The 12,457-nt window shown below is 42.8% G+C and overlaps 1 protein-coding gene across 1 annotated transcript; it reads right to left on the bottom strand.

Moving 5' to 3' along the window:
- Positions 1-698: 698 nt before the first annotated feature.
- On the bottom strand, positions 699-12,174 carry chrna5 (cholinergic receptor, nicotinic, alpha 5). Its single transcript, XM_080772517.1, has 8 exons — positions 12,056-12,174; positions 11,111-11,261; positions 6,345-6,496; positions 5,908-5,952; positions 4,381-4,490; positions 2,810-2,987; positions 1,899-2,624; positions 699-1,019 (listed from the first exon to the last, which is right to left on the bottom strand). Exons 2-8 carry the CDS (start codon positions 11,196-11,198, stop codon positions 864-866), a joined length of 1,455 nt encoding a protein of 484 aa, XP_080628643.1. The 5' UTR covers positions 11,199-11,261; positions 12,056-12,174; the 3' UTR covers positions 699-863.
- Positions 12,175-12,457: the final 283 nt, after the last annotated feature.

Raw genomic sequence — 12,457 nt, 5'->3', positions numbered from 1 at the left:
AGGCATCTTGGTCCTGGGCCATTCTCTCCAGCTGCACCCTATGGCCAGATGATCTCTTCACATATGTGTCTAGGTCACGCCGCCAGGTGTTTCTCGGTCTGCCCCTTTTCCTTTTCCCCTGTGGGTTCCAGAACAGGGCGTATCTTGTGATAACTAGAGAGGCAGGCTTGCGAAGGGTGTGGCCAATCCATCGCCAGCGTCTTTGTAGTATATCTTTTTCCACAGGGTGTTGGCCTGATTGCTGCCACAATCTGTATGTGTATACATGTATGTAATCTGAAACTTATCTGTATTACGTCACCATCAAAATCTAGTTATACCCCGGCATTGATACCAAGCATACACGTACGTGCAAGTCGTGCATTTATACCAGCTGACAGATGACATGAAGAAGTAGCAGACAGGACTGGAACACTACAGTATATACAACTGAACTTGATCAATGGCTAATCTCTCCTGATTGTCTGAAATTGGCATCCCACCTGCCTGAGTGCCTGGTATCTTTCCAACATATTGTGACACAGCAAACATGTTTATCCACCCCTTAATATATCATTATTATCGGGAATGGGTAACAATACACAATACAGTAATAACAAGAGAATCTGAGCGATATGAATGTCATGACATTTATTATTTTGTGTTATGTGAATAAAAATGCATAGGAAATTATCAATTATTTATTTCGAGGGCCGGAAAATATGTTTCAGCATAATGAGTTCAACTGTTCCTCTCCTCCCGTCTTCATATTCCTTTTCGTAACGATGAGTCGGGTCGGGACAAATCAGTTTTTAAGGTCAACCATCAATGAGTTGCATTGGTGTGGTTTGTGTCCCCACCCAACCCGTTGGTGTGGTTTGGGCTTAAGTCCCCCGAAAATGAACGGGGACAATGATGCTGGCCCACTTGTAGATGACAGGAATGAACAGCAGCGCAGAGCCCAGGATTGAAACGAGAAGGAAGGCCCACAGGAACACTCGATCCAGAACCCGGGCCACAAACTTCCAGTCTTGCACCACCTGTGAAAAGAAAACAAAAGAACACAATCGGTCTCGGTGCAGAGAATTCAATCAATGGTTATAAAGTAATTCTCTGTAAGACCCGTTGTCAAGAGTTCAGTTCAGAAAACAACATGGAAAGATCGTTCCAAAACGGATGCTGCAGTTTCCTAACAGCATTAATATTTATATTTATTTAACTGTAGGCCTATTAACTTTATTGTCTTATTGACTATATAAATACATTTCTGGTGGACACTCGACTGTACTGTACTGTACTCCACCCTGGCGCGCGCGCGTGTGTGTGTGTCTGTTCGCGAGTGCACAGAAGTATCACGCCAATACAGCTGGATGGCACTGTTGAGCAGTGTCACACACACACACACACACACACACACACACACACACACACACACACACACACACACACACGAAGTCACATAATTGGAGTGGCTAGCACCCCTCAAAAATACTAATGTAATAATTTGTGTTGAGCTTTTTCCCAGGATTGATATAAAAAACTGCACCTCAAAACATTTCAAAACATTTGAGCATTTGTTTTTAGTTATGAACTAGAAAGGGGTGTTCAGTGTAGCGCATATATATCCGCCAGGCCGGGTGGCCTAACCATGCTGTGTAGAGGGAGAATGCAACATTATGTTAGAGGCCAGTCTGGAGCCGTGTGGAAGTCCATATTTGGACAGCAAGACTCCATAGGTAGCCCAGTGGGGATGTTCATTCCATAGCATCTGACACACACGCACAAAAAACGAATCAACTGGGGATTGAAATTAAACAATTCCCCTTGCATTGATGACAGCAGGACAAATATAATAGAAATATTGCATACTGGCATATCAAGCACTGGATGCAGGCCAACATGAAGTCCACGATCCTTACCTCTCTGACCTCGTTCTCCTTGACCACATGCATAGTGATGTAGCGAATAGAGTCCAGTGCTGCCTGTAGGTTGTGCCGAGTGGAGGGAGGCGGCGGGGTGGATTCCGGCGGTAAGCTTTTAGCACCGCCACCCGATCTCACGAAGACCCCCGTCGTTCCCCCTTTGCCCACCTCAGCAGCTTCGCGGGTGGCGTACCTGTAGCGGTCCACGTGGCTGCGCATGCACAGCAGCTTGGGCAGCAGGTGCAGGAAGATCCTCCTCACCCACGGGGCCATGTCGTGGTGCGTGGCAGAGGAGCGGTGGTGGATGTTGATCGCAAAGACCGTGATGACGATGGAGAGGGTGACGAAGATCATGGTGAAGACCAGGTACTCCCCGATGAGCGGGATGACCTTGGACGACGAGGGTATGATCTCCTCGATGACCAGGAGGAAGACGGTGAGCGACACCAGCACGGAGGTGCACAGCGAGATCTTCTCGCCGCCGTTGGAGGGCAAATAGAAGACTAGGATGGTGAGGAAGGACAGGCCAATGCACGGGATGATGAGGAACAGGGTGTAGAAGAGGGGCAGCCTGCGGATGATGAAGGAATAGGTGATGGTGGGATAGAAGGAGCTCTCGTCCGTCCTCACGCCACGGCTGCCCGTGGCCTTCATGATCTCCCATTCGCCGCTGTCGAAATAGTCCCTCCTGTCCACGTGGAAGTCTTCCAAGAGGATGTCCACCTGTCGCGCAGAGAACAGAACGTCATCCACCAGAAGACCATTATGTATTGTGGTTTTTGACAGATTATGAATTACTATTCTTTGTTCATGAACTATCAGGAAAATGTCTCAACTATCTCGAATAGTCTCAATCGGTCTAATCTAAAAAATATATATAAAGTTATTACAAAAATAATTAACAGAACCTGTGAGCCATCGTAGGTCCAGGAGCCAAACTTCATTGAGCAGTTCTGGAGGTCAAATGGGAAGAAGGTGACATCAATGGTGCAGGCTGACTTGAAATTGGCCGGTGGTTTCCATGATATGGTACCGTCATATCTCACCACAGCCTTGGTGACAGTACCCTCAAAATGGCCATCAGAACTATATGAGAAGAAAAAAGAAGATATATATATACAGTATAACCCATTTAGGACTCCGGCGTTTCACTCATATGGATATTAAGAATCAACTGACTGAGAGAAAACGCTAATGTTACTGCTACTGAATTAGTTACATTTTCGCTAGAAGCAGACTGTATCATATATGAGTGAGTGACTGACTGTTGCAAACGATACAGAGACACCTCCCTGACAATAACGCTGAGACAGCTTGTTTATTTTTGGACAAACGCTTATATGAAACGATTGTAAGATGAGCCCATGTTATTCTCCATAGAGAAATTACTTCCGCAAACCAGGGGAATCGCAAGGCAATTAACTTTAACTGAAGGAGTTACTTGCTTTAAGACAGTGGTCAAACTTTTTCATATACCAAGAACCCCCAAATTAATTTATATATGGCGGCGCTGATCTCTCAAACTGCTGGGCCAATCGGGGCCAGATTTGGAGTCATATCTGGGCATATCATATAGATACATACTGTAAGATAAAAGATTGCATGGTGTGATATCCTAACCATGCTGTTATTAGACAGCCACATGTAATTGTTTTTAGTTTTTTTTTTTTTCAATTACATGTGGCATCATCTTGAATCCATACTTTTGGCATAATTGTGTTTAGAACTCAAGCAAACTTCTGCATGTGTCTGTGTGTGTCTTGTGCGCAACTGTGCTCTTATGGACCATACTGTCTTCAAATCGTGGTGTACTTGACATTACTGCCGGCCATTTGCCAAAGCACTCAGTGGTTTGTGTGGACCGATATGGAAAATGAACAAGTCACTATAGAGAAAAGATGTATTTATTAACATGACCATTAATTAACTGCAATTATATTTAGCCAACATTGACTGATTGTTTGGATATTTGAAAAGAAACCCTTTAACCCATTCTGAACGGGAACCCGTTTTGGTGTTGGCATCATGTTATGCTTTAGCTATTTAAAAATAGCAGATCTACAAGCTCATAGCGCACCACCGAGTGGCGCGCTACGAGCTTGTAGGTCTGCTATTTTTTGAAAAATCGAAGAACGACTGACATTTTTAGAATCTGATCTCAGGTCAGAATGGGTTAATCAGACCATTGTGTGTCCAGTGGAAACCTCGTATGAATCTGATCTCAGGTCAGAATGGGTTAACATCTGTTAATGCAAGTTATTATATAGGCGAAGCTGTGCATTGACCCACTGATGCTGGTATGGGTCCTCTAATCCTTAGAGTCTAATGCTGTGATCATATTTATTGAGGTTTCTTTGTTGTTCACTCGTCCTTCCTATCCGGTGACTCGGATATGATATGATGATATTGCATCATGAATATCATGCTTTACTGTACATATGTGTTGGTTTTCTCATCATTATCAGCTCATGTAACATACTTATCGTACAGCACGATGTCAGGGATCCAGATAGTGTCCGAGGGGACTCGGATAGAAGTGATGCCCAGGTAGTCATCTGGGGACCACCTCAGCTTCTTGTCAACCCATTCCTAGACAGTGGAGAGCAAAGAGTACACAAAAAGATAAAAAATGAAATAGAAGTGTAATGCAGGTAAAAAAAAAAAAGAAAAAGACTGGACTATTCACCTCTGTACAGTACGTGTCTGGTTCATGTTCCATAAATTCTGGTACTAAACACCAAAAATGGTCAATTCACCACCAATTCAATGTATATATGCCTCATGCCAATCTAGCCTGGAAACCAGACTAATCTGCCACATATTATTTTTATAATAATCTCTGGCGAGATTGGTCTGGCACTCTTCAGTTTGAATTACATTCCGCTCACCCCATATGCCCATATGGGTGACCAATCAGAGCCCACTATTCAAAGTGACGTTGGAATCTCTTTGCAGCCGCCCCTTGGAAATAAATCTTCCACACCGAAGTTCCAGACTAATATCTATTCTACGCAGTGATAAGCCTGCCCCAACATATTACCTTGTTCAGCAAGGATTAGCACAAACCCCAAAGCAGGAAAGGGAATAATTGATACTATTCTCATTTTACTTCTATAGTATTATATTAATGTTTAAGAAATATTCAAAATCTTTCGTAACGTTTTAATGCCTATACTGTATAATATTAACCACTGCTGTACATGAACACATTTTGCTTTGCCCCTCGAGGACCTTAGGGGGTCCCCGGACCCTGCTTTGAAAACCACTTCTCCACCAACCTTGTCCCAACAACACCCTAGCAAGCCAATCCCTGACAGCCGTAACCATGGCATCCACTGCCCTTCCCTCTCCTCATTTGCATTAAGGCCTATTGTCATTTATCACTGTTGAAGGGAGTGCCTGACCTGACCGGCAGAACACGGTGTGGAGTGGTAATTCTCTTGGCTGCACCACCCGCACAGAACAGCAGGCATCCAAGGCCATTAATAAAAATGACAGGGGGAGTTATGCAACAACAGGTGGATGTAGATGCGTGGGGCGGTGGGCAGGGTTGCGAGTAAGGCTGTCAGTAGCGATCATGAACTGCTTTACAAGTAATTGTGATTAACGATTTAGTTGTGTTTTTGGCACTGAACATTTGGCTTTCAAGGCTTTGTAAACAAAAGGTGCACAGAGCAGATACGACACATTACTTAGATAATTACTGCCATATTTGATGACTCTTATACTTTTTGAGGGGCGCTATAGTCCCTCCTATGCCCAGCTTTGTGTGTTTGTGTGCACCAAATTTGAGGTGAGCGTCCCTCACTTCACATGAGTGTGATTTTTTTAAATTGTGGAAATAACCAATCACTGGTTAGCTGACCTTGAAACATCATTGACAGGCTTTTCCTAAACAGTCTTAACAGTCATTTTGTTCTCTGTAATTTGACTGTCAGTGTCAGCAGTAATGTACACATGTGTGGATGGATGATGATGTACAATTTTTTGCAAGAGTTGTACTTGCCTGTTTCATCCACACGTTGGTTGTCATGAGCTGCTTTTTCTCATCCTAGTATATAAAGAAATACGTTTAATAAGTTTAGTGTAACCTTAATTCAAAGTATGCTTTTAGGTGTCTTCACTCTTCACATTAATGCACTTGAAAAAATAATTAACCCATAGTTACAAATGTGAGTTAACTTTACTGTGTTAGTTATTTTACTGTTACACTAACTAGTCTAAGTCTGCACAGAAACATATGTCCAGTATAGATAGTTTTGTACCAATAAAACCTCTACTGAAGCAATTGAGGGTTCCGTTTTTAAAGTAGGAGACTAGTCACCATACAACCATTAATCATGCAATCTGTCGTGCATGTGTGCTCTGAATAATATAGAACATTACTTTAAGTTCACAAATTTACATTTGTGTATGTCACACAAATACTCCTTTCAAACTTACCACATCGACTAGCTGGGAGATGGCGAGCCCAAATTTCACCTGGATTGTCCCGTTGAGGTATTCTACTGGCCGGACCCATTTCTGGTAGTTTTTGAATAGGTACTTGAACAGCTTGTCTTCTGACTTTGCATAGGATGACAGTTTGGGAATCCCTGTAGAGGTGTGGAAAGACTGGCGTTAAATATAGAGAAATTTAGATTCTGTCAAATTTGGAGCAGCACGAGCTTAGCGGCCCGGGCCGGTAGCTTGGCCCGGCCGAGCCATCCAATATGACAACAATAATCTATACTTTAAAAGTATAAATCAGGCCTGGGATGTGGCTCAGCGCTCCAGGCAGCTTGGCTGGTAATCCAGTCTGGCAGTGTGCCGCGGGTTCGACTCCAGATCCCGACGGCCTTTACTGCATGTCATCCCCCATCTCTCCCCATTTCCTGTCAGGCTACTGTCTGTCGCTCCATAAAAAATAAATAAATAAAGGCAAAACAAAATAATATAAGAACTGGAGAGATAGTCTGAATGCTCTGTCAGTGAAACTCCTTGTTTGTACAGTACAATGGAATGGTACTGGCATCTTTTCAATTTTGGTCTAATTTGCTCAGTAATTGAGTCATATCTGTCTTCTCAGAAAGAAGATTAAATATGACTTGAGTCTTGAGTGTAATCATGCATGCAATCACTGTCTGTCGCTGGCAGGAATTGATGTAATGTGACTATTTTCAGTACCCAGCCATTACTGTCTATGAGGCCATCTCCGCTGGACTGATCAACACCACATTTCTTTGGCACACTGCTTGTATGCAAACGATTGGTTTGGTGTATATATTTTTATATATATATTTTTAAACATAATGGAAGTCAATGGGGCTCTAATCAGGCTGAAACCTTGCCCAAATGTGGACTTATACATAACAAATGCAGGTCATCATGACATAGATGACTGACATCACATCACAGGCCAGCAACATTAATCCCATGTGGATCCTGTAGATATTCAAGACTATTATCACATATAACCATGTTACTTTGGTAAAGGGCATAATGCATTTTAAATAGCACATTGTGCTATTGCAACGAGGATCTCATTTTTGAAGTCTGCTGTGAAGTCATTCATTGCTGCACCACTTATGATGCAGAAAGGTTTGACTCGCTGTGACCCTATATATAGCCAGGGAGGACAATAAGGAGGCCTAATGCTTTCAATGAAATTGTTTCCACTAGGAATTGTTTTAACCAATGTTGATGGCCGCGTTCTCATTGTCTGATTCATTTCACTTTTTACAACATTTTCATTTCATTTGTCTAATTAAAATTAGGGTCCAATCGTCAATGTACATCGACGTATCCAATGAGAAAATAAATTAAGGTTGATTGAATTTCTCAGGTTCACGGCCGTGCCGACTTTACAAATGACCTCCTGGCCAAAGACTATAGGGTCACTCGGCAACCCTCCCGGAACCTATAGGTAACTTCCCCTAGTCCATTCTTATTAATTTCAATAATACTTCTAACCCTTCTACGGTACTGTTCTTGACTCGTGAATAAAACCGTCATTCTCAATACAGCACATAACAAACGACATAGCACACAACTGTTGAGTTGACTACTATAGGTCTTAAATGCAGAGTGAAGAACTTATACTGTAACCGACACAGTACTGCAATGTGTACAGTACACTACAGTAAACCAGTGCAGGCAGCTTGCATTCTTCTTTTGCTGAGGCGCACTTCATATGCAGACTTGGGGAAATGAGAAATATTGATCGCATTGTTAAATGTGACTGTGACACCATTTCTTATATCCCCCGTCTTTAAGTCACTCTCCAGGATGGTTATGAGCTTATTTTATGATTTGCGGAATGTGGTTGTAAATCCACCTAAAAGGGGATGACAGAGGCAACGACCGCTGATACCACGGTGTCACCCCAGGCAGATCGATATGGACCATGCTCTAGCCCCCTGCGGTCAATACCGCTATGATTAGAAGATTCATCATCTCCACAGATTCTCTCCTGCTCTCAGCAACATTCTGCCTTTCCTAGAAAGCAGAATACCGTACTGCAAGGTTTTGCTGTGTGGCTCTTTAATGCTAAAGGTTAACGTTTTTCAATGGGGGTGCTACAATCTCCCAGGCGCTGTTCAGAGAACATTGGGGGGCCGCTGAAAGCAACATTTCTGAAAGGGGGGAACCGAGGTGGAGCTGTTGCCCCCACGACCCGACTACGGATAAGCGCTTGAAGATGGATGGGGAAAAGAGTGCACCAAGTGCAGTGCAACTCGGTTCCATTTTTACTAGATGCAGACCGTCTTACACCCTTAACTCACAACGTAGGCTACCGCGTTGCGACACGTTGTGAGCTTCAAAATCGGCTGTTTTTGACGAATGTTCCCCCAGAATAGGGACGCTGGTGTCCAAGTGGTTAAGGGAACTTGATGGAGCAAATAGTTTGAGAACCACTGTTTTGTTTCCCCCCTGAAGTGTGACCTGTGATCCGTACCTTTCAAAAATAGCAGAAATAGCCAATCTACAAAGTCATAACACAAACATTATGACCTCAAAAGTCAAAATCGCCATATACAGTATCTGATGAATGCGTGTTTGTGCCTGTGTGTCTGTAGATCACACATATTGAGAACTGTCCAACTTCAAACCCGGCGTGCACGGAGGACTTGAGGGAGTGCATGGTTCCCGGTGTCGATTCGGCCCGAGATTCGGTTGTCAAGAATTATCTGTGCTGATAAGCTTATTTTAAGGCTACAATCCTACTTCTATTTTCTTTTCTCCTCGGCTAGGCTAATAATCACATTCTAACAGTCCAGCTTGTCAAATTCATTATTTGGTATTCAGTAAGGTATTTATTGTTCTAAATTAAGCAGCAGAATAATAAACAAACAAATGTTCAGACTGAGCATACATTTATAAATGGTTGTGGTTTTGTGGGGCGGCCATAAGGGTATTGTATAGGGATGATGGGCCCCCAAAAAGTAGGTGAACTCAAACACGGGCAGAGATTAAAATAGGGTGCATTTTGCATCCCAAAACGCAGTTTTAAAACAACGATCTCTGCATCCACGGGATGCACACTACAGTACTACTGTACTGTCTTCTTCTGTTTTCTACATGAATATAACCACATTATAACCATATAAAATGAAATGAGAGTTAAATGCTGCAATTTGTAAAAAAAAAAAAAAAGCAAAATATGACTCCTAACGTCGTTGAAGTGGGACTCATAAAATGTCCTTGGGACATTTACATCACTGCACGGGCCATTGAAACGTCTAATTGATTTTCAGAGTTTCAGACAGGCATTTTTTGAGTATGCCACTCACTTAAAAGAAGACAAAAAACTATAATATTACAAAGGCTCAAGTACTCTGTTATTCTTCTTCTATTAATTAACCACTTTCAGTCTGCCGTCCCAATTTTTGGCATGTCATTGTAAGCAAAATATTTACTCATGTATTTATTTACTTTAAAAATAGCAGCTCTGCATGCTCAGACCCTGTAGATGTACTGCATTATTGTTTTTATTTTTTGTTTCATTTTTTTTTAATAGGGCTTACAATAACTGGTTAAAGAGACTGCAGGCTCTCCAACAAACGCTATACTCCATTGTAACGGCTGAAACATTCATCTACTGTAATGGCCAATTAATCTAGTTAGCAGAGATTTATTGGCAAGAATGGAAGTTCCACAGTCATTAATAAAGCTTTTTGTCAGTGCGTAATGAGCGCTGACATGCACTGGGTCAGTCTAGTTACATAACCATGCCCTAGGCCATGCAGTGCGTTCTGTTGTGTCCTAATAATAATGAGAATAATGACTCCTGCTCACTCACGCTGGCCCCTTTTATGTATTACTGGGATGTACAGTACACTGGTGTCATGATTACAGGCCGACTGCTGTAAATGTTTTTTACAGCATTTAACATTTATATTTATATCTCTTAATGGTTCCAAGCATCTTCAAGTTGCATGGGAGAGAGAACGAGAGAAAACCATAAGTGGGGGGTCCCTGCTTCATCTCAGTCTCGGCTAATGTGGGGTCCTTGGCCTGAAAGACATTAAAGACTGCTATCCAGGGGCTCCAGCTAGGTTCCAAATGTCAGTGATTGATAATATTGATAGTCGACTGGCAATATTGATAGTCCTCCCATGCTCTTTCCCTCACATCAATCCTCTCTGGAGTACATCAACACAATCACTGAGAGTGCTGTGTAACATCCTCCAGTGTTAAATATAGTGTTCAAATGTATGTTTGTACGCTCTCTTGTGTTACAAATATACAACTCACCACTGAGGTGAAGTGGTGTCTTTTGACAGGGCAGTGGTTGGTTCTCAACCTTTTCAGGCCGGGACCCCCAAAATAATCATAATTTGAACTAGGAGTGGGGACCCCCCCCACACACTTACAAGCACTTGGAATTGTAGGAGTTGAGGCATTACATTTAGTTTGACTGGGTTCGACTAGTGTGGAAAAATGACCTGCTTTTATAGTCTCGTTTGTCGATTACTTTTGACGCAGTAATAGTCTTACTCTTCATTTTAGATGTATTAAAAAGGTACCTTAAATTGTCATTTAGAAATGTGCAGATATACCCAGCTGTAATACACATATACTGTACAGTATGTTGTTTTGCTTACTGTTGAGTGAGAAAACAATGTTGCACATTAAGCAAATCATCTGGGGACCCAACCCCCCCAGGAATAGCCATGTGGGGAGAGACAGGCAGCACAGAATGAGAACCACTGGGATATATAACTTACGCAGTGAGTGGAACAGGTGGCAGCATAGCAGCAGCAGCAGCAGCAACAATGGGACCAGAGAGCAGGAAGACCCTCCCGCTCCCAGCATGGTATCAGAGATGGCAGCAGATGTACACAGCTGGTCGTCGCTCAGGCATCACAGACATGGAGCCTGCACAACAATGGACATGCAATTTTGTAATTAGAGGGCAGCGATTGATTCCCAACATGTGGCCCCGTGAGGATGTTGTATAAGTGAGCCCCCAAATAATTTGCAAAACACTATGTTTTTATGATAATGTTAACATTAGCCTAATATAGAATAAATGTATGTAAACAAATACAAATAAATCAGGGCATCTTTCCAAAAGATTGGTAACTCCTGTTATCGGCAATGTATGGTTATTTAGGAGCAGTCCAGGCTTTTGAACATGTGGGTCCTTTGTCACTCTCACTTTGTTAGGATTTCAGTCACTCAAAACCTCAAACATTGACCTAAATTATGAAATCAGAGTTGGACCACCCACATCAAAATAGCATTTTATTATTATTCAATCTAGCCTCAATCTAACAACAACAACACGAGAATAGCATTTTTGAAGGAGTTTCATGTCATTTAGATGCAGTATGTTTTGAGAGACCTCAGAATTCAATAACAATCATGAATGGGCCAATATATCTCGATAATGGACAAATATATATCAGAAAGTGGTCGAGCAATCCTCAAAACAGCACCAATATAGTTAACCCATAGATAGACTTTGCAGACATGCTGTGCGGTCAAATTATTCTCCATACGACTATTGAGTGACAAAGTCATAAAGACAAAATACCTGTAGCACTAGCACATATTTTCACCATATAGACCTTTGCTATGCAACATTATTATAATGAAAGAATGCATACATGGCACATTATTGTACATATAAACATGCACGTACTGTAGCATATTGTGGACATAAATACCTCCTCTGTGTGGCTGCCGTTCACACACGATCCTGGGTGGCTGGTACAGCCCGGCTATAGTCCTCCATTCTATACGCAGGTCTCCTCTCCTCCACGCCTCACACAGATGTCGATCTCTGTCCCCCGCCGCCTTCAGAATGGGCAGCAGGCTGCATGTCCCCTCCTCCTACTTCTGAAAGACCCCCCTCCCACCACCACCACCACCACCACCCCCCTCCCCCAACACACACCCCCACAGCTCTCCCAGTCCCAGAGGAGTGTGATCAGTAATCAGTGACAGGGGGCGTTCCCCCCAGGGAGGCTGCTGCAAGCATCGATTCGCAGCCTCTCTCTCAGCCTTGGAACAGCCCTGCTCTGCTGCCTGCCTCCTGTGAATGGAGCAGTCCTATACCATCCGTCTAA

Source organism: Protomyctophum bolini (assembly GCF_963924005.1).
Source record: "Protomyctophum bolini genome assembly, chromosome: 1".
In the NCBI taxonomy this organism is placed as follows: Eukaryota; Metazoa; Chordata; class Actinopteri; order Myctophiformes; family Myctophidae; genus Protomyctophum; species Protomyctophum bolini.
Note: the sequence above shows the minus strand (reverse complement) of the source record. Positions and strands in the feature narration are given on the sequence as shown.